This window comes from Scomber scombrus, chromosome 6 (genome assembly GCF_963691925.1).
Source record: "Scomber scombrus chromosome 6, fScoSco1.1, whole genome shotgun sequence".
Lineage (NCBI taxonomy): Eukaryota > Metazoa > Chordata > Actinopteri > Scombriformes > Scombridae > Scomber > Scomber scombrus.
In genome coordinates, this window is record NC_084975.1 from 14,538,487 (window position 1) to 14,559,454 (window position 20,968).

The window sequence follows — 20,968 nt, forward strand, 5'->3', positions numbered from 1 at the left end:
AGCCTGTCCACTAGATTTGCGCATGCGCAGCTTATAGACACCAGTGAAAAGTCGAGTGCAGTTGTGTGTGAGCTGAAGGAGAGGAAACCTGTAAGAAGTATCATGGCTATAAGGTGTGTATTTTATTTTGTCTTAACAAATGTGAAAATCATGTTAATGCCTATGAACTCTCCGTTGTTGTAGTTTATAAATCTGTTTTGATTTTACACCAACATCGTTTTTACTTGAACCCGTCTGATGTTAGACAACAGACTTAATGAGGTCAGTGATTTAATGTATATATTTACAATTACCAGTGGTGTAAGAACTACCAAGATCCTTTACTTAAGTAAAACCAGCAATAACTACAGTGTATAAATACTCCACTAGGAGTAAAAGTCCTACATTAAAATCCTACTTTGCAGCCCAATTTACTGAAAGTATTAGAAGTAAAAGTAGGCTACTGGTTTTGCAAGAAATCTTCTTCCTGTGGCTTATGTGTTTAAAAGATGCCTAATAAAGCACATTACTACTACTGATGCTTCAATGTATTGGCAGCAGTTCACTGTTGTGATGATCATTTGTGTAGTAAAGAAGAAGAAAAAAACCTGCTGCACGAATCTGGATTAATTTTTCATATTTTTTCTTTAATTTTTTTTTTTGTAAAATGTTGAGTTTTGCTTCTTTGGGCCACAAAGTTACTATTATTTGAACAACTGAGAAGTTAAGTAGGAAAATGTGTCTGGTTGAAGTGCTAACAGCTGAAAGTTGACATTTTTTTGTAAGGCGCTTTGCCTGTGATATTTCACATAAGATTTTCAAAGATCAAATTAAAAATAACTAGTATAATTGAAACATAACTAACGCTGTAGTGTAGTGAAAAGTACAATATTTCTCTCTGACATGTAGTGGAGTAGAGGTAATAAAATGTAAATACTTACGTAAAGTACAAATACCTCAATATTAAGTACAATACTTGAGTAAATGTATTTTGTTAAATGTGTCTAATATGTGATGAGCAGGTTCTGTGGGGTCCTCGCCCTGCTGACAGTGTTTCTCAGTGGACTCAATGCCTCAAGGTACAGCAGTTTATGTGAACATTTTTCTTGAGTTTTCACTGTTTTATGGATTTGTCAGGATTTGTCAGTTCTGTCTGTGTCTCTAACAGACCAGCTGTAAACCAGGAACTGTCCAATACTTTCAATGATCTGTGGAGGTTGGATGTGAACCGCATGAAGCCTGGGATAGATTACACGATCTCTGTTCAGGTATGAAAGTTGCCCTTCTTCACACAACACTTAAGTTTCTGTTTTTACAAAGACGTATTCTGTGTTTGAATCGTCCAGGGTAGAGCTGGTTTCGTGACCCAGGGCAGTCAAGTTGCTCAGGATTACGCCTCATTGCCTCTCTTCTCCAACGTTAATGAGAACAAACTGAGGACCATCCCCACCATCTCTCGTAAGTGTCTCTAACAGACAAAAATAGTTTCTCACTTCCTGAGCTTCAAAAGTTGAGCTAATTTAGAGACTGGCTTAAATGTGGTTATACAGGCTTTGTGAAACTCCTCGACAACTATGAGAGGTCCACAGGCGTGACGGAACAAGTCTCAACAGAGGAGCTGTTGGAGATTAGTCTCTTTCTGGATGCCGTCTTACAGACAAACGTCATGAAGGTACGTTTGACAAGTTACAACCAAGCCTCATATATTTCAACAGCTCAGTTTCTGCTTTCTACTGCACATCTCTTGTCTTCCACCTGCTTGTCTTATGACTCTTACAATAAGTTGTTGTCATCCCACATTTGGTTGTTTGAGGCTGCATCCGAACTCCAGAGGGAGTTTTGTCTCTTCCTGCCTGTCTGAACTCATTACTTCATGATGTTTAAGAGAAAAAAAACATGTACAACATCTGTGTGCAGCTGTGGAATGCTGCGTTGGCGTGTAGCCGCAGTCGTCTCCCCAAAGAGGATCACTGGAAAAATGTGGACATGCAGTACTTTTTATATTTGGAAGAACAGCATGTTTAGATGAACCTGATTATGGCTTAATTTCAAAACAAAAGTCCCCATTCCTTGAGTCCACATTGTAACATATATCTGTGGAGCAATGCATCATTTCATAACATTGATCTAATAAAGACATTAAAGGACATATTTAGGAAAACAAAGAGTGAGACTGAAATGCAGTAGATTACAGTACAAAAGAATAGTATTGTATTTTCAAACACTGTTTCAATGTACTTTCCTCATGTGCCAATACAAGTCTATTTCTCATACATGGAAGATATTTCTGATACTTTACTAACACAAAAATAGTAACAATCAAAATATATCTGAGTTTTAACCTGTTAATGAAGGAAAGTTCAAAATAGTTAGTTTTATGAATACACCTTATTATGTTTTTGTTATGCTCATTTAATCTTTTCTGTAAGGTGTGTAACAGCAGACTTGAATTGTATTGGTGTGTGATGTAATGTTGTTAATGTGATTTCTTCACAGCGAGCTCATCGGTATCTGGTGAGCAAAGGACAGTCAAGCTCTGACTTACGGCAGTTTAAGAGTCAGCTGCAGTCGATCTGGTTCAGACTCTACCACAGGCAGAGAAACACCGGGTGAGACGCCTTAACATCCTGCCAAACATGAGATTGATATCTGTTTGTTAGATTCATTTTAATTTAGAATAAAATAAGATTATGTGAATGTTTTGATGAAAGATTTTAAAACATCCACTAGGCTGGACTCTAGTGGATTTGAGCATGTCTTTGTTGGAGAGACGAAATCTGGAACAGAAATCGTTGGTTTTCACAACTGGATCCAGTTCTACCTGCAAGAAAAAAAACGCCATTTGGACTACAAAGGATACAAGGCCAGAAACCACGACTTAGTGAGTGCAACAGTTCACCAGAAGGAAACCTGTTCTCTTTCAAATCCACACACAATAGTATCAGACTTCTGCCAACTTAACGTTAATATATTTCTGTCTACAGCCGGATCAAGACGACCACGTTCTGAACCTGCAGTTCAGTTGGCACAATGTGGTTAAGCCCGTCGGCAGCGCCTTCATCGGGACAACCCCGGAGTTTGAAATGGCTGTCTTCACCATCGTCTTCCTAATGAACACTGAGAGAATCACCACGGTGCTGGTTAACATCGACCAGTGTCAGATGGAGCTGGTGGTCGTCCGACACGGACTCTCCCTCGGGACGGCATACCCCAGACTGCTGAGCAGCAACAGCAGACACGTTTCACAGCATTCACATTGATGTGGATGACCTCAACTTCACTTGTTATACAGTTACTGTATATTATACCCCCTCATTATGTTCAAACACTATAATGGCCTACTTTGGCATAACTCCATTACTTTCATAAAGAAAATCATTGTACATTAATACTTGATATTTTTATGCAATGTCCTTCGCTAATAAAATGAAAAAAATGTAAACCAGTTATTTGTAATGAATTGATTTGTATGCAGAGTGTAGAAGAAAATAATTTTATACATCAGTACATTTAGCAAAACCATAAAAATCTGTGGAAAGTAACTAATTACATCTATTAAATCGTTGTAATAATGTACATTTTTAGGTCTTTTACTTACCTAGATGGAAATGATATAATTATATGATATAATACAACCAGCTGCCACATTACAATACTGCTTAATGCATCGATAATAATGAAATAATGTAATACATAATAGTATAACATTCTGAATAGGGCCACTCTGCAAAATTAGTATATTTTGTTGATAATACTCTTGTAGTTTTTGTAAAAAGGTACATTTTTGAAAGCATTTTTCCACTGTGTTATTGCTACTTTTAAATCAGTAAAAGTTCAGAATACCTCTTCCACCACTGACAACAGTGTTTCCACATCACTCTTGTGTAAGTTGAATACTGAACAAAAATCTGGAGTGGTCATCAAACACAGAGGCTGTGTACAAGAAGGGCCTAAGCCGGCTGTATTTCCTGAGGAGGCTTAGGTCCTTCAATGTTTGCAGCAAGATGCTCAACATGTTTTATCAGACTGTTGTGGCTAGCACTCTTTTCTTTGCTGTGGTGTGCTGGGGGCGGGTATTAAGAAAAAAGATGCCAATAGGCTGAACAAACTGATAAAGAAGGCCCAGTCTGTGGTTGGTCTGAAACTAAGCACTCTTGAGGAAGTGACTGAGGACAGAATTAAAACAAAAATCCTCAAGATCCAGGACAATACCACCGATCCCCTCCATAAAACACTGGATAATCTCAGGAGCTCATTCCGCAACAGATTCAGACTCCCCCGCTGTTCAAAAGAACGCTACTAAAGATCCTACCTACCCACTGCAATACAACTGTACAATGCCTCACTCACATAATGCACCCTGAACCTAACTATTTTACATGCACTTTTACTTATGTATTTATTGTGCCTTTTATACTGGGATCTAGCAATGCTGAGGGTGGGAGGGTGTGTTTTTATGTATTCTTAGGTATTTTGTTTGATTTCTACGTTTGTTGTCTTTGTGCCATGTATTGCTGCTTTGACATTTTACATTTCCCCTCTGGGATTAATAAAGTAAATCTAATCTAATCTAATACTGGACCAGGACTGACTCCAAACTAGTTGGGACATCTCAAGTCCTGGTTGAAGGTTTGTGCATGTACAGACCTTAAACTCAGATTTAAGATTAGCACAGAGAAACTTCTCCCTTCAGCAGAGGACTGTGAAAACAGCTTTCTAGTGTCATTCATCATCCTGCACACACAGTGAAGCTCAAACATCCAGCTGCAGGAACAAGAAGAAAAACACATTTTGAGTGGGTGGGTAGGAGTGGGGGACTTTATGTCTAACTGACTGACTATTGTAAAAACCTGTTATTGTATCTAAAATACAGAAATGCATAATATTTCAGCTCATTCCATGCTTTTTGATGGCAAAGTTACTCTAGAACAGTACATTTAAATCTCATGGTATAAATATGGACAACATGGAACAAATAAAGTATCAGTAAATGTAGGATTTTTACTGTGGACTGTCTTGATCAACAGTCCACAGCCTTTATACAAGTTTATGAATAAAGGCGGTAGGAATCCGTCCATTCCTGCAGATAAAATAACCAAATACACTGTTTAAAATTATTACCACCATTTCATACGCGGAACACTGTTTTTGGTTCCGCCCGCACGGACATTTTACAGCGGTACACACGACGGGACGCATGTTGCAGCGACTTCCGCCGCTTTATGACAACACTGTCAGCATGAGGAGAGTTTTACATGTTTATTGTTGACCAGTAAAAATAAATATGGAGGTTCTTGAAGACGACTTTGGCGGCATGACTCCGCAGCAGCTGGCGGCTCCTGTGGACACGGTGGCGGTGAGTTTAAAGCACATCAAGCAGCCTCACATGCAGGCTGGACGGAGGACATGTGAACACAAAACTACAGCTAATATGTCCACTTCTTTATTGTTTATTCATTTAGCTACACAAAATATTAATATTTTGGTCGGAGCAGCCAGTTAGCTTAAGTCATTGTCTGAATTTGCAGTTTGTGAATAAAAACTGGATGAAATGAGTGATTCTCCTGACTTAATATGATGTTTATTTATTATTTTGTTTCTTTCTTTTTTTTTCTTAACAGGAAAAATGGAAACTGTTGCCAGCCTTCCTGAAGGTAACAGACAACACACCTGTATCTGTCTGCCGTTTGACAAATGTGTCTTAAATCAAAGGCTGCAACTAGTAGTGGGTGATATGGATATAAATCCTCTTTCTCAGTATTCATAACTTTGTACTGTGATATTAATATATGTCACAAAATAGTTCATTTTCAAGAAGACAACTGATAACCAGAAAGGACACGTCTGAGTTTTTGGGCTAATGAACTAAATTAAATTGCTGACAAATATACTTCATCACATTGATGTAACATAAACCTAATAACATCTAATTCATTGATTTGAAACTCAGCCCACTTTGGCATCACTACAGAAATATTTAAGAGAATAATTATTCTCATTATCAATTCATCTGTAGATATTTTTGATTAGTTATTTAGTCTAAAATTATGCTCAAAATGAACCAGTAACATCTTTAAATTGCTTATTTTGGCAAACAAAGATATTTATTTTCTTTACAGCACGTGGATGGGTGCTGACATTTGATAATTTTTTTATTTCCATTTTGCAGCCATATATAGGACAGATACTTTTTAAATCTTTAAAAAAAATGTTGTCTCTGTTTCTGATGAGAATGTGTGTCGGTATATTAACTGTTCATTTTCTATATGAGTGCTTTCAAATCTATGTTACTTTGCCAAATCAGAGGTGAATATTAGATTAAAGATTTGTCATAACAAAAGAGACAAAATCGACACATTAAGCATCTGGAAGCAGAGAATATTCAACCAGTTATCAATCAATGATCTTTTTTCTTTGTGGACTACTTGAATCCATCATGTCAGCACTGTCATCTTTGTATTTTCCAGGTAAAAGGGTTGGTGAAGCAGCACATCGACTCGTTCAACTATTTCATAAATGTGGAGGTAAAACACAACCCCGACATGAGTGTGTGTTACTGCGTATTGAGCTGAATCCTGTGAGTAAATGTGAACATCTCGTTTTACAGATAAAGAAAATCATGAAAGCAAACGAGAAGATCACAAGTGACGCTGATCCGATGTGGTACCTCAAGTAAGTCACAAGATCTCTTGTTGTCTGCTTCAGCTGATAGTTTTCTGACAGTGATGACGCATCAGACAAACACGCAGCAGCTTCTACACTCAAAGATTTACATGTTTTTACTTTCAGATACCTCAATATCTACGTTGGCATGCCTGATGTTGAAGAAAGCTTCAATGTAACACGACCAGTTTCTCCTCATGAGGTGAACAAGTTTGTTGCATAATAATAAAGGAAAATTCTGGTTTTTAATGCTGAATATGAATCACTGATGGTTTTTAAGTATATGTAGTTACAGTGTGACAGATTTTTAAGATGATATGGATTAGTACTAAAACAACCAGGAGACTGAAAGGAAATTACACCATCAACAATTTCAATAATAAAGTCAACCGGGCTGAAGGGTTTAAAAAAAAAAAAAAATCTAATCTAAGTCTTTGATGTTGCAATTGTGATATGATTTGTGATTTATTTGAGGGAATTCACATTATTCTAATTTTCAGTGAAAAAGATTAAAATGTTAATCATGTGATTTTTAATTAATATATATTTATATTTAAATTTCAATACAATTTTGATTAATTGTTTATCCCTAACAAGTCAGTAAAAACTGGTTCCAGCTTTTTAGAGGTGAGAATTTGTTTCCTCTCTTTTGTATAATTGAAAATACTATATTTTGGGTCATTGATCAGAATAAAAAAAGCTATTTTAAGACATTTATTTTGGCACTAGGAACTTACAATGTACTTTTCACAATTTCTTTTGATATTTTATGTAGGGCTGCAATTAATGATTATTTTCATTATCAGTTATTCTGTTGATTTATTTTCTCAATTAATCAATGTAGACTATAAAATGTCGCTCACATTTTCACAAAGCCCAAGATTGAACCTAAAATGTCGCTTTGTCTTGATCAACAGTTCACAGCCTTAAAATGTTATGCTTACTATCTTAGACGACTAAATACACCAGAAAATATTCACATTTAAGAAGCTGGAACCAGAAAGTTGTTGTATCTTTTCTTGATTATCGAAATAGTTAACGATTCATTTTCTGTTGATCAATTAATCTATTAAATGAACTATTTGACTATGCAGCTCTAATTCCATGGATTATATGATTAAATGGATCACTCAAAAATAATACAACGATGAACTGATAACTGAATAATGATTTGTTGTAGATCCAACAGAGAAAATATGTAAACCTGTGATGTCACTTTTTTTAAAGATCATATGACTCTGGAGAGAGAGTCTGCCATCAGAGATCTCCAGATCAAAATGTCAGAACATTTACAGCTCATTGTTCCTGTTTGTGTTTCCACCAGTGTCGTCTCAGAGACATGACCTACTCGGCACCCATCACAGTGGACATAGAGTACACGCGCGGCAGTCAGAGAATCATCCGCAATGCTCTGCCCATCGGACGGTATCTTAGTTTGTCTCACAGTCTCACCTCACTGTCCAAATTCACAGACCAAAAAGCCTATTCATGAATCTTAATCTGGCATCTGTCACTCATCTTTACCACAAATCAATTAATTTGCTCTAACTCTATTCTTTGTTTGCAGTTCTTTCGTTAAGTGATTTGCTTTGACACTGATAGTCAAACAAAACAATCACATATTTGACAGGAATTCTTGTCATTAATGTTTAACTGTGTTTTTTCTCAGGATGCCGATCATGCTGCGGAGCTCCAACTGTGTTCTCACAGGAAAGACGCCCATGGAGTTTTCCAAACTCAACGAATGTCCTCTGGATCCAGGTACTGCATCATAAAACCGTCATCTTAAACCTATTTCAACTCATGACCCAGAAGGAAAGCAGTAATCACACACCATGTGGCTTTTATCCACAGGGGGCTATTTCATTGTAAAAGGTCAGGAGAAAGTCATTCTGATCCAAGAACAGCTTTCCAAGAATCGAATCATTGTGGAGCAGGACAGGAAGGGGGCAGTCGGAGCCTCAGTTACCAGGTGCAGTAACAACAATCCTCCTAACTAGGAACTCAGTACAATGACTTTAAAGCATTAAATAAAAGTACAAAACCTGCAAAGAAACCTCAAAAACAGGCAATCAACTCTTTTATTTTGGTCATAAAATCCAACCTTTTGCTTGAGATGGATTTCTAATGATCAACATTGAAAAAAAAAAATATTTCAAACATAAAGCAGGCAGAGGAGCTTTTCAATTATCCAATACCGTGTGTGTGTATTTCCTCCGAGATGTGTCTCAGGTTACTTTTATATGTTATCTTTTTATTTGTCTCATTAACAGATACTGTGTACTAGATTAAAGGCACAATTTGCAGAAAAATAATAATAGTTATTCCCTCTTAATACCTGAAATTGTCTCTTTTTAGAGATTTAAGAAATAAAGTTATCTCCTAAAATTAACAATTTTACATTTGTCTTAATTGGTTCCCTATTTTTTCCTTTTTGTGTGTGTGTGAAACAGCTGATGCTCCTGTTTCCTCATCTGCTCTGACTGCTTTTATTCTGGTCTCTAATTCCAATCAGCTCCACTCATGAGAAGAAAAGCAGAACTAACATGATTGTCAAACAAGGCCGATTCTACCTGAGACACAACACGTTGTCAGAGGACGCTCCCATCGCCATCATATTCAAGGTGAGGAGCGTTTGTGATGAGAATGAGAGATGCTGTGTCCAGTAGAGGGTGCCAAAAGACAGCTGGCTGATGTTGGAGGAAGTTGTGTCTCAGAGGCTGAAGCAAAAGTTTCTGACATAACTTTATGTGATTTATACGTTTTTCATTTGTTTATGTTTCACTCTGTTTTTCCACAGAATTGTTTGTATTAAATTAATTTGCGCATCATTAATAATACATGAATCCACTGAGTCAGTTGTAGTTTCAATGATTCCTCATCAAGATTCATTTTTATGTCGCTGTTTGCTCTGAAAATGTCAGGTGGCCAGCTGGCATCATTAGCTTCTCTCCCCTCTGAGGACAAATCTGAGGGCACATGTCAGTGTTTCAAGCAGCAGTCATTATCCACAGGACACAGTTCGCATACTCGCTCTGTTTGCCCTGCACTTGTATATCCTGGGTTCTCCTCCGGCTCGCCTCATGGCAGCGGCTGCATTAAAACGACCTCAGATCCACTATTGGGACGAGTGGATCAGTTCCCACAGCCTCACATTTCCATAAGCAAATGACAGGCGACCTTATGACTCCCAGTTCACCTCTCCCTCCCTGTGCACACACTTCTCCTCCTCATGCCTCCCGGCTCACCTCTTTACTAGAAAAAATGTTAACTCTGTGTGTATTTGGTCTTTATCTGGTTACACAAATGGACTACTTATTTTTAATTGTCAGACTGTCCACAAATTTCCTCCCTTGAATCTCGTCGTTTCTTCTCAGTTTTCACCTCATAACGGACAAACTGTGTGTGTGTGTGTGTGTCATTCTCACAGGGCATGGGTGTGGAGAGCGACCAGGAGATAGTGCAGATGATCGGTACAGAGGAGCACGTCATGGCCAGCTTCGCCCCCAGTCTGGAGGAGTGTCAGAAAGCCCAGATATTCACACAGACTCAGGTACCTCAGTGGTCAGCATCATGAAATTAAAGGGATATTCCGCCAGTTAGTTTACTCATCATGATTACCATCACCGTCTGTGAAAACAGGAGTATAAAGTCTTCCGTGACTCTGGAGGAGCTTTACTCCAGATCTACCAAAACAGCGTTTAAATAGGAGGATGATAATAAAACTGGTAGTAATACCAAAACCGTATATGCACAAAGAAATTAGAAAAAAAAAAAAACACAATTGAAAAATTAACTAGTAAGAAGAATTTTTAAGTTTTATTTGTTATCTTTTATATGATCAATTCACAAATTATTAAAAAAAGAAGTTGCATTAAACAAATCTAAAGACTGCAAAGCTTTTCTCAGATCTTTTAACTGAACCTCTGAACTAGATGTATAAATGTATATAGTTTCTTTATTAAAGGACTAGTTTGACATTTTAGGAAACACATTTATTTTCTTCCTTGATGAGAGTAAGATGAGAAGACTGTCATGTCTGTACAGTAAATATGAAGCTAAAGTAAGCGGCCTGTTAGTTCAGCTTAGCATCAACACAAGTACCTCTAGACCTCACTAATTGGAGTCACTGCTGGTTGCCTGGCAACCTCACAGTGACTAGAAGACTCCAAAGGACACTATAAAAGAAGGAAGGGTCATAACGTCACTGTGTGGCACGCAAACGCTCATTTGTGCCACACTTGAAAGCTCTCGGCGCAGTTAGCTTAGCGGTGCTCCTTCATCTCTGTTTCACAGGTTATGAGTCTTGGTGATGGAGACACTGGTGTTTCGATGAGTTGTTTTTAAGCAAATATTTTGTGTGTTTTCAAGGTGCATTTCTTTGGATTTGTTTATTAATTCAATCATTTTTGTGATGTGATTGAGGTTAGTAAGTTAGCCAAACTGTGATAACACCCTAACTAAATGAACTAAATGATCGATTTGAACACAGCTTCATTCATAATTATGATGCATTATTTTCTGATGATCGGGTTTGTTGTTTGTTTTTCTAAAAGTTTCTGATAGCCATGAAATGTATGCCCTTATGGTTTTATAGCTAAGGGTTAATTTACAGCCTAACATGCACAGTTAGTAATCAGAAGGGGATTTGCACACATTTAATTTGAATTAGATTTTTACTACAACATCAGCTATCATTAGCAAATAACATCGTAAAGCGGCCTCTGAAATGAAAGGAAGAAAGAAGGAATGAAGAACAGAGATTTTTTAACAATATTTATTCATCTTAAACTCAATGTTTTTAAGGGACCCTTCACTTGCAACTTTAAAAATTTTTTTTGACTCCCTATGAGCCCTGTAAAGTGTGCCTATTGTCATGATTGGATACTATTTGTAAATCAACAGAAAATAAGTCTATTTGCACATTTAGAAGAATCAGTCAGTATTCTCTGAAGTGTGCTCTTTCATTTCAAAGGTCATATGACGTAGATTAGTTGGGTTTTATTGTGCTTCTTCATGTATCTCCAAAACGCTTCAATAGAACTGGCACCAAAGTTGGCACCAAGCAGATTAAGAACGTTGGTATTATGACGTGATGATCCTCACTTCTTTTATAGTTTCCCTCCAGGACTCCAGGAAGTTACTGACTTTGGCCAAGAAATAGTCGGGGTCAGAGACCCTTGTAAAACCACAAAGTTGTCTTCTTTTTTTTTGCTCCAGTTTTGCTTTGTTTTGTTAGTTTTTATTTAATTTGGACAACAGCAATTTGTAGAATGATATGATAAGATCTTATCATTACAATATTATTCAGCTGTAAGTCAATAAACACTGATATTGTAACTGGTGCTCCTGACGTCTGCTTGTCATACGTCTGAAGAGCAGGATGCTGCTGTTGACAGAAGGTATTTTCTTTGTCTCTGTGATCAGATGACTAAGGTTTTGTCTTACCAGCTAGTTAAGTAACGCTTTTCAGGGGTTACTCAGGAGGCCCGCCTGTTTTCTTTGACGTGTACAGATGAATGCAATCGGCCAATTTGTTTTTCATAAAGATTATGTTGTTAGACGAACCACTGATGCATTGTTGAGGCCACATTTGCTTCCTAGCAACCGGCCGCCACAGCTCTCATGTTTCTCCGTCGGCCAGCCTCCATGATGTCTTTTCATGGTATTCATTGGGTCATTGTATTGTGCACAATGGGGCCTAAATCTATATAATTAAAGGCAGATAAGGCTTAAGAAACATTGTTATCTGATTATGATAAGTAATCTGCCTAAACTTAATTTGACTGTCATCTTTTTTTTTCTTTTTTTTAAGCAGTGATATATGCTTGGACATCAGAATCAAAAAAACATAATTTCATCAAACAATTTTGTTTGTTTCTTTGCAATTGAGTTTTTACACTTAACTTCTACCCTAAAGTATTTATTTATTTATAGATATATTTGTATAGTATAGTATATTTTCTGCCTTATGGAGGCATGGTGGGTGGTCTTGGCTGAAAGTCCTCAGCCTCATTAACCTTTGACCTTTTGTATAGTCGTGTAGAGCGCTCCAGAGGAACACTGACTCAGGTGTGTGTGTGTGTGTGTGTGTGTGTGTGTGTGTGTGTGTGTGTGTGTGTGTGTGTGTGTGTGCCCCCTTTGTGATTCACTTGACCTCCCACAAGCTTCATACACATTTGATGTCCTTTTCCTTAAGAAAATTCCACACACACGAATCATTTCAATACCAACGTGTTAACAAAATGTCTTTAAATGTTTAGTGTGACTGTTGTTTTTTATTTATTTATAACTGAACTGTCGTCAAGCGCTGTGTAACAAACCTCAGCACTTTTGTAAATATCTAAGTATCTGCATGTTGTTATTTTTTGTTGTTGTTGTTTGTTCCTTTACCTCATTCTGACTTAATTTGACTGTGTTGCACATAGTGTCCTAATTGTATGCAAATATTTAGTTTTTTTCTATCTTTTCAAAATTGTAGTTGTTGATCATTTCTGTGTTTTTTCTAGTTTTTTATTTGTGTGCATCCCACAACTGCTGCATGACCTTAGTTTGATTTTTGTGCTGATTGTGATAATGTCGACTTCATTATTTGGCGATCTTGTGGCAGGTGCTATGTACTTAACAGTATCAAATGTATCATCAGATTAACTTTTCAGACAGTTCTCTCAACGACCACATAAGATTTGATACAACTGTTTTCATAGGTTAAGTAGTTGTGATAAGTAATGTGGTATTTATCTTATAAAGTTCTTTATTCACCACTGATGCATTCTTCTGCATATTTTGTTGAATAAAAAAAAAAAACGTAAAATGTTTATATTCGCCAAACAAATGTATGAAGAACGATCTGAGCTCTGCTGTGTGTGCTGCTCTGTGTCTCAGGCTCTGAGGTATCTTGGGAATAAAGTTCGGAGGCAGCGCATGTGGGGGGGACCCAAAAAGACCAAGATGGAGGAGGCCAGAGAACTGCTGGCGTCACTTATTCTCACACACGTGCCTGTATGTAAACCGACTGACGATAGTGTTGGAATATACTCAATGTAATGACTCCTTATAGTTTCTAAAAAGTTATAATTTGTCTTCAGGTTAAAGAGTTTAACTTTAGGGCCAAGTGTATTTACCTGGCTGTGATGGTGCGGAGGGTGATCCTGGCTCAAGGGGACAACAAGGTGGACGACAGAGATTACTATGGAAACAAACGTCTGGAGTTGGCTGGACAGGTAAGCCTCTATCATCCATGTGTTCTCATTTACTGCTCGTACCTTGTTTAATCAGCCAGTGTTTTAATGCTTAACATTATGCGACAAAAACAACATACTCATTATGGTTAGTTTATTTGTTCAGTGCTCTTTGATCAACAGGAAACTGTAAATGAAGCAGAGTTCAGATGTGGCACTAAAAGGCACCCTGTTGAACTGGCTATTCATTCATTCATTTTCAACTGAAAAGTGTTTATTCTTTACTCTCAGTTCCACTAGAAAACAAAACATGCTTGATGCTTATCAATAACATGCGTATAGAAACGTACCACGTCCACCTGTGTGATTCAGTGCGAATGGATCACAGTGCTGGACCAGAGGACAGCGGCTGCTCCAGCCTTGATGTCTCACCTGCATCTTTGTTCTTGCCTCCTTCTTTTAATAAGACTCATTATTTTCCCTCAGCTTTGTTTTTCCCTGTTTTGTTTTCTCTCCCCCCTCCTCCCCGTATTTCAGCCTGGCTTTGTCAGGAGAGAGATATGGGGTGGCAGCAAAATCCCAAGGCTGTGGAAGCATGGGGATTTTTCAGCACTGTGACAATAGAAATGCTGTCTTGACTGGAGCGATTGAGCTAATCCGCAGGCCCGGCTCTGATAATGTAATTACTGCTGTCTTAAGGCCTTTAATTTCCCCCCCAACCTGCTCTGTATAAGGAGCAGGAGATGGGAGGAAGGGGGGTACAGAGCCCCCTTTCAATAGGGGCTTACACACTAACAACGCCAGCAATCTCCTCACTCTCCAATTATGGTTCCCTGACATTCAACTAATTGGCCTGGCTGCGCAACGGAAGCTTAATTTCTTTATTAATTTCAAGCAGCGCTGCCTGTTTGTTTTGATGTATGCTAATGCAGAGGGTGGGTGGGGGTTGTGAGAGAGGTTGCCTCCTGTAGGCCTGGCGGAGGAGGACAGGGACCTGGGAGGGAGACCAGGTCAGGCTTATCAGTGAGCCGGCACACCTGGTTATTCAATTTTGACATATTAACGCACCCCAGGACTGATTAGAGACACCAACAGATGTAGCATGCCTGGAGATCTGAGAGCGTGAATAGACAATGATGACTCTATCTCTGAAACAGTTGTTCTCACTCAGTGGTTTGTTTGGAGACTTGACAAATGAAAAATATCAACCAGTATGTTTTTACCGACGAGCATCTCCCTCCGTCCTTTCCAGCTTCTGTCTCTGCTGTTTGAAGATCTGTTTAAGAAGTTCAACTCTGAACTGAAGAAAATTGCAGATCAGATCATCCCCAAACAGAGAGCAGCGCAGTTTGATGTGGTCAAGCACATGCGGCAGGATCAGATCACCAACGGCATGGTCAATGCCATATCCACGGTGAGTGGATGAAGGGTGAATAAAAATATATAGGAGACACTTCTCCACAAACAGCAACAGACATCTACTAAATTATCTAAATGCTGTTTAGCTGGACAAGTTATATTGTTTTCATCAGTTGTAGCTGCAAAGAGTCCCACACAGAGCACATTATTACATTTTTCACACAAAGACAATTACAGTTCAAGGTTTGACCACTTATTGAACATAACTTTTTTTTCTGTTTGGATGATGATAAACTTGCATTTACCTTTTTAAACTTAAGTTGCTATGAAATGGCAAGTAGGAAGTAAAGTAACTAACTGGCTTGTTTGAAAAGTAATCCCGACATTGTCTGTGTGTCGAGCAGGTAAAACAAACAAAAGACGAATCACAAAGACATTATTATTATTATTATTATTGTTAATATAACCCAATATGACTATGAAGTGTATTTCCACATTTATATATAATATATAATGCATATTTCACACACTTCAGATGGAAATGATAGCAAACTCAATAAAGCAGATGCGAGAACTTGCACACATTACAAAAATGTGTTAAAATGTAAACAACCATCATTGAAGCTGAGCTCACAATGAACTCCCACGTCAGGTGGACTGTCTGAGTGTAGTGGCTCAGTCAGTGCAGAAACTTGAGTTTTAGCACAGAGGTTTTGCATGCATCCCCTTTGCTTTAAAGCACCAGCATACTGGTTTTAAGCATAATTGCAATATATTAATACTAAATCTTGTGACTTTTTGTTCACAGAAATGATTTAGCAAGCAGATTCATAAAGAGTTTGTGAACGCAAATGTTTTATTTTATTTCTCTTGCTATTTTTATGTCCAAAGGGCAACTGGTCTCTGAAGAGATTCAAGATGGACCGCCAGGGTGTCACCCAGGTCCTGTCTCGTCTCTCCTTCATATCAGCTCTTGGTATGATGACCAGGATCTCCTCCCAGTTTGAGAAGACCAGGAAGGTCAGTGGTCCACGCTCTCTGCAGCCCTCGCAGTGGGGCATGCTGTGCCCGTCTGACACTCCTGAGGGAGAGGTGAGTGAGCACCTGAATCATCACATTGGAGAAGCTGGAACATTTTTGCTTGATAAACTACATGAATTAATAATAAATCGTTAGACATTTTGTTGATTATTTTTCAAACTATTGACTGATAAATGAACTATTTTTAGCATGGCGAGAACATCACAAATGTATACAGTGTGTACACATATATCCATAAAAACAATGCAATCAGGAGTCCTTCAGGTGTCTGCAGCAACCATTGGTGCTCTTTGTGGGAAAGGGGGAAAAATAAGCCTTCATCCATGGGTGGGGTGTGGCCAAAAAAGAAGCCGGTCTCAGATACTCCTGGATAATTAAATATGAAATCTTTTAATATATATGGTCTAGTACATTATAAAAACACACCAATGTACAGTACCAGTCAAAAGTTCAGGCACACTTTCTCATTGAAGTAAATGGGAAAGTGTGTCCAAACTTTTTTACTGGCACTATGTGTTGGAAGGAAAGATTGAACATTAAACTTTCACAGTTGAAAGGATGTAATGTTTTTGCCCCTGTGATGCTTAAAGGCCGCTACCATTTAACAGGGGGGCAGTATTGACATCTTGGGCTAAACAGAGCTGACAGTTTAGTGTGCACAAGTCTGAAAAAGTCACCTGACAATGACTTTTCATTCAGATTTATCGCTACAGTGTGCAGATGTTTTGTCAGATGTATGCAGCCATCATACAGTAGCTCTTGATGTAGTGAGTCACAGGACAGTCAGTTTAAAATATCATGCACTGGATGTTGAATATTGTTGAAAATTGTGTGAAAATCTCACACAGTATTGACACAGTACTCTAGTGCTGTGTGTCATCTGTGTAAACAAATACACAGAAACCTTTTAAATCTGCCCTTTCTGGTTCTGGTTTTGTAGGCCTGTGGTCTTGTGAAGAACTTGGCTTTGATGACCCACATCACCACTGACATGGAGGATGGTCCGATCATAAAACTGGCCTTCAACCTAGGCGTAGAAGACGTCAACCTGCTGTGTGGAGAGGAGCTCTCCTACCCCAGCGTCTTCCTCGTCTTCCTCAATGGTAAAAGCATCAATAAATAAATAAACACAGGGAGAATTAATGCTGAATGCTTTGCTTTAGATCACTTAAAAAGAAAGTCTAACCCTCCCTGTTTTGAATGCATTGCTTGTGAACATGAAGGGAAAATATTCTGTTTAGTTTACAGAAGGCAATTTTGTATTTTGCAGGGAAGCTGATAAGTCATTAATTTCATGGCAGCAGTAGGTATTATTCTTGAGTCAGAACTTGGCCCCTTAATTACTGTATATGTTTGTCTCACCACTGATAACTGTCAAATTATATTAGCTGCCATACCATTTAATTAGTTGGTAGTAGCAGGTGTCAAAGCCCTTCAGAGTGTGTTCGCAGCACACAGAGGCGGAGCACAGAGTCTCCTCTGTTCTCCAGTCACTCGTCTGTCAGACTTGATATGAGCACAACTTTGCAGCCACTTTGAACTGTTTTCACCAGTTGTGGAGTACTCTACTGTAAATGCATTTCTCTCTTTTTTTCCAGTTTAAAGTTTGTACACACACATAGTAACTATCAATTGAGTCTGTTTTCAGGCATAATTGTGAAACATTTCCTCGTCCTTACCTGTCAAATGTCAAGATTTGTACTTTCCTTTGTCTTGTATGATCATAAACAGAATATCTGACTAACTGTTTGTCAGACAGAAAGTTGCAGTTCCACTGTAGACACAATGTGGGAATCACAAAGCTATTTCTGAGAGGCATCACTGACTGCAGACTGCTGGTTATAGATCATGACAGCAATACACTTTTACAAATAAATTACTGGAAATCAAAGAGGAAATTGTTGACACACTTTTTGACTAGTTTAGTTCTCACTTCCAGTGTTTGTACAGTTACAGGAGAAATGTATCCTGATGTCAGAGTAGTAACAGTATACATTCACAGGTGAAAGTGTTTAACAGCATTTGAGTGAAGTTCTGTAAATGTGTGCACGCTCTCTATCTTTATCTCTTTTCACCTGTCTGCATTATATCCACAGGTAACATCCTAGGTGTAATTCGAGATCATCATAAGCTGGTCAACACCTTCAGGTTGATGCGCAGGGCAGGTTTCATCAACGAGTTTGTGTCGATCTCCACCAACCTGACCGACCGCTGCGTCTATGTCTCATCTGATGGAGGACGTCTCTGCAGGTGGGAAGTTTGAAAGACTATAGACATCTGAGCTCATATCTTTACAAAAGCAGTAAAAGTACATGTTTCTGGTATGCTAAAACTGATAATTAGTCATATTCTCTGAATATATCTAGGTATCTTGTGCATTGTTAAAAAGGAATTGCACAGGAAATTTAAAGTCTCTGCTGAAATAGTTATTCCTCTACTATCTATTGCCGAATGTGTTAGAGTTTATAAAGAAAACGATGAACAGTGACTCAGATCAAAGCAGGCTACTGTCAATTTAACATTGTTTCTTCCATTTATTAGACCGTACATCATAGTGAAGAAGGGGCATCCAATGGTGAAAAACAAACACATTGAAGATCTGTCTCAGGGCTACAGGTGAGACTGGAAATCAAGAAAGAGAGCTTATGTTTGTATGCATATAATTGAAGAGCAGATTTTGGTTTCATAGAGTTCATTGTCTTGATTTTTATCCTTTCTGAAACTTCTTGACTCCAGGACCTTTGAAGATTTCCTGCACGAGGGCTTGGTGGAGTACCTGGATGTCAATGAGGAGAACGATTGTCAGATCGCCCTTTATGAGCACATGATTAACAAGTGAGTGGCACGTGATTTTTAGCTGAAACATTAAACAATGAGAAACCCTCCTCCTGGTGTGTTGGTGTCATTCCACGTTATTTGTTTTATTTCTACAGAGACACGACACACTTGGAGATCGAGCCCTTCACACTGCTCGGGGTGTGTGCCGGCCTCATTCCTTACCCCCACCACAACCAGTCACCCAGAAACACATACCAGTGCGCTATGGGCAAGCAGGCCATGGGTAAGACTGAGCTGAGCAGGTAGATTCAGTCAGGTCATTAAACTGTGAAGATCTCAAATCCCTCCTCAAACATCCTCCACACAGCTGCAGTATTTACTCCTGTGCATGCGTACACACAAACACTGATACTTACAGTAATTTAATCTCACATGAACACTATTCTTAAGCCCCCTAAATCTGCCAGTTCAGAGTTTAGAGTTTTATTTGCACTAGTTAAAATTATACAAAAGGACATTAGAATAACAAAAAGTAAAGCGAGCAGCGAGAGACAAGAAGCCTGCTGGTTTGTGTTCCCAAAAACTCTGCTCCTGCTCTACTTCTTGTCAGAATACATTTGTATGTGTGATTGAGTGTTTTTCTTATGTGTGTGTCAGTGTGTGTATGCGCATGGACATCAAACATGGGGCGCTTGCGTAGTTTCTCTATTGTGCTGTGTGTGTGCGGAGGCCCTTTCCCTGCCAGTCACCCAGAGTGTCATTAGCAATTCATTGTGTCTGCTCTGGCTGTGCTCAGGGGGTCAGTGTGCTCAGCTGCAAAAGACCACAGAGTGTGCACCCGCAGCTCCTTGGTAACCAAAACTTCCCCAAACGGCCCTGCTAACATTCGTAAGAGCCACGGTCACCCCCACCCCAACGCTTTACCTCCGTCCGCCCCCTCCCCACCTCACCCCATCTTTAGAAAAACACAGACTGGAACTATATTTGGCCCAATATCCTCTGCCTGTCTGTTTTGTGTGGACAGCCCTATACATGTGCAAATCTGGTTGTGTGGCCCGGGCCTATTATCACAGACTCTGTGCTTGTAGCCTGATTGTGAAGTAATAGCATCTGACAAATGTCAAGACTTCCAGGGAGTCCAGGCATTATTCCATAACTCACCCCGCTCTCCACGCTGCTGCTCTGAGATGTTGCTAACCAGGACCAGCCCCGACCCACCCAGCAGGAGGATTAAACACCTGCAGTCCTCTTATCATAATCATACTGGTATAGGTTTAAAATAAGTGCTAAACAATGTTGAACAACAGGTTAAAGATATACATTTTCTGTTCATGTTTCCTGTGTCCAGGTACTATTGGCTACAACCAGAGGAACCGAATCGACACTCTGATGTACTTGCTGGCGTATCCTCAGAGGCCCATGGTCAAAACAAAAACTATCGAGCTGATTGACTTTGAGAAACTGCCCGCCGGTCAGAACGCTACCGTGGCCGTGATGAGCTACAGCGGCTACGACATTGAAGATGCTCTGGTCCTCAACAAAGCCTCTCTTGACAGAGGTGAGAGTTTGTCTGGTTTCTGTTAAAAAGTAGTTTTCATATCAACAACCAGTTGAAGTTAGCAGGTTCTTAGAAAGCCTAATGTCCATGTTTCCTTCCAGGATTTGGTCGCTGCCTTGTCTATAAAAACGCTAAGTGTACGCTGCGGCGTTACACCAACCAGACTTTTGACAAGGTGATGGGACCCATGCTGGATGCTGCCACACAAAAGCCCATCTGGAGGCACAGCATCCTGGACGCTGATGGCATCTGCTCCCCTGGTGAGTACCAGCAAGACCAGGAGAGCCCCAGGAGGAGGACCAGGATTGCTGGTCCTCACCTGATTTCACTGATCTTATGATACATGTGATCGACATTAATAATAAGTATTTCTGACAAAACATGGAGCAGAGAAAGTCCATTTACCATT

The 20,968-nt window shown here is 39.0% G+C and overlaps 2 protein-coding genes across 2 annotated transcripts in view; both read left to right on the plus strand.

The window, feature by feature from the left end:
• Nucleotides 1-21: 21 nt before the first annotated feature.
• On the plus strand, nucleotides 22-3,421 carry endouc (endonuclease, polyU-specific C). The gene is made up of 8 exons (XM_062420261.1): nucleotides 22-113; nucleotides 1,002-1,058; nucleotides 1,148-1,247; nucleotides 1,326-1,437; nucleotides 1,530-1,651; nucleotides 2,476-2,588; nucleotides 2,710-2,860; nucleotides 2,964-3,421. Exons 1-8 carry the CDS (start codon nucleotides 103-105, stop codon nucleotides 3,237-3,239), a joined length of 942 nt encoding a protein of 313 aa, XP_062276245.1. The 5' UTR covers nucleotides 22-102; the 3' UTR covers nucleotides 3,240-3,421.
• Nucleotides 3,422-5,203: 1,782 nt separating this feature from the next.
• polr3b (polymerase (RNA) III (DNA directed) polypeptide B) overlaps nucleotides 5,204-20,968 on the plus strand; it is a 23,083-nt gene continuing 7,318 nt past the window's right edge. The window contains exons 1-21 of the mRNA XM_062420264.1: nucleotides 5,204-5,335; nucleotides 5,601-5,633; nucleotides 6,447-6,503; nucleotides 6,587-6,651; nucleotides 6,769-6,844; nucleotides 7,967-8,067; nucleotides 8,312-8,403; nucleotides 8,497-8,614; nucleotides 9,158-9,266; nucleotides 10,073-10,195; nucleotides 13,528-13,644; nucleotides 13,731-13,865; nucleotides 15,076-15,237; nucleotides 16,074-16,274; nucleotides 17,164-17,326; nucleotides 18,320-18,473; nucleotides 18,765-18,839; nucleotides 18,960-19,058; nucleotides 19,157-19,284; nucleotides 20,350-20,559; nucleotides 20,661-20,819. Of these exons, the coding sequence (XP_062276248.1) occupies nucleotides 5,264-5,335; nucleotides 5,601-5,633; nucleotides 6,447-6,503; nucleotides 6,587-6,651; nucleotides 6,769-6,844; nucleotides 7,967-8,067; nucleotides 8,312-8,403; nucleotides 8,497-8,614; nucleotides 9,158-9,266; nucleotides 10,073-10,195; nucleotides 13,528-13,644; nucleotides 13,731-13,865; nucleotides 15,076-15,237; nucleotides 16,074-16,274; nucleotides 17,164-17,326; nucleotides 18,320-18,473; nucleotides 18,765-18,839; nucleotides 18,960-19,058; nucleotides 19,157-19,284; nucleotides 20,350-20,559; nucleotides 20,661-20,819 (2,449 nt within the window). The 5' untranslated portion in view covers nucleotides 5,204-5,263. The remainder of the gene's footprint in view (nucleotides 5,336-5,600; nucleotides 5,634-6,446; nucleotides 6,504-6,586; nucleotides 6,652-6,768; nucleotides 6,845-7,966; nucleotides 8,068-8,311; nucleotides 8,404-8,496; nucleotides 8,615-9,157; nucleotides 9,267-10,072; nucleotides 10,196-13,527; nucleotides 13,645-13,730; nucleotides 13,866-15,075; nucleotides 15,238-16,073; nucleotides 16,275-17,163; nucleotides 17,327-18,319; nucleotides 18,474-18,764; nucleotides 18,840-18,959; nucleotides 19,059-19,156; nucleotides 19,285-20,349; nucleotides 20,560-20,660; nucleotides 20,820-20,968) is intronic.

Bases quoted from the DNA above. Each gene is read 5' to 3' on its own strand.
- endouc (XM_062420261.1), top strand. The intron at 1,059-1,147 runs GTACAGCAGTTT...TGTCTCTAACAG, and splicing joins AGTGGACTCAATGCCTCAAG to ACCAGCTGTAAACCAGGAAC. The intron at 2,861-2,963 runs GTGAGTGCAACA...TTCTGTCTACAG, and splicing joins AGGCCAGAAACCACGACTTA to CCGGATCAAGACGACCACGT.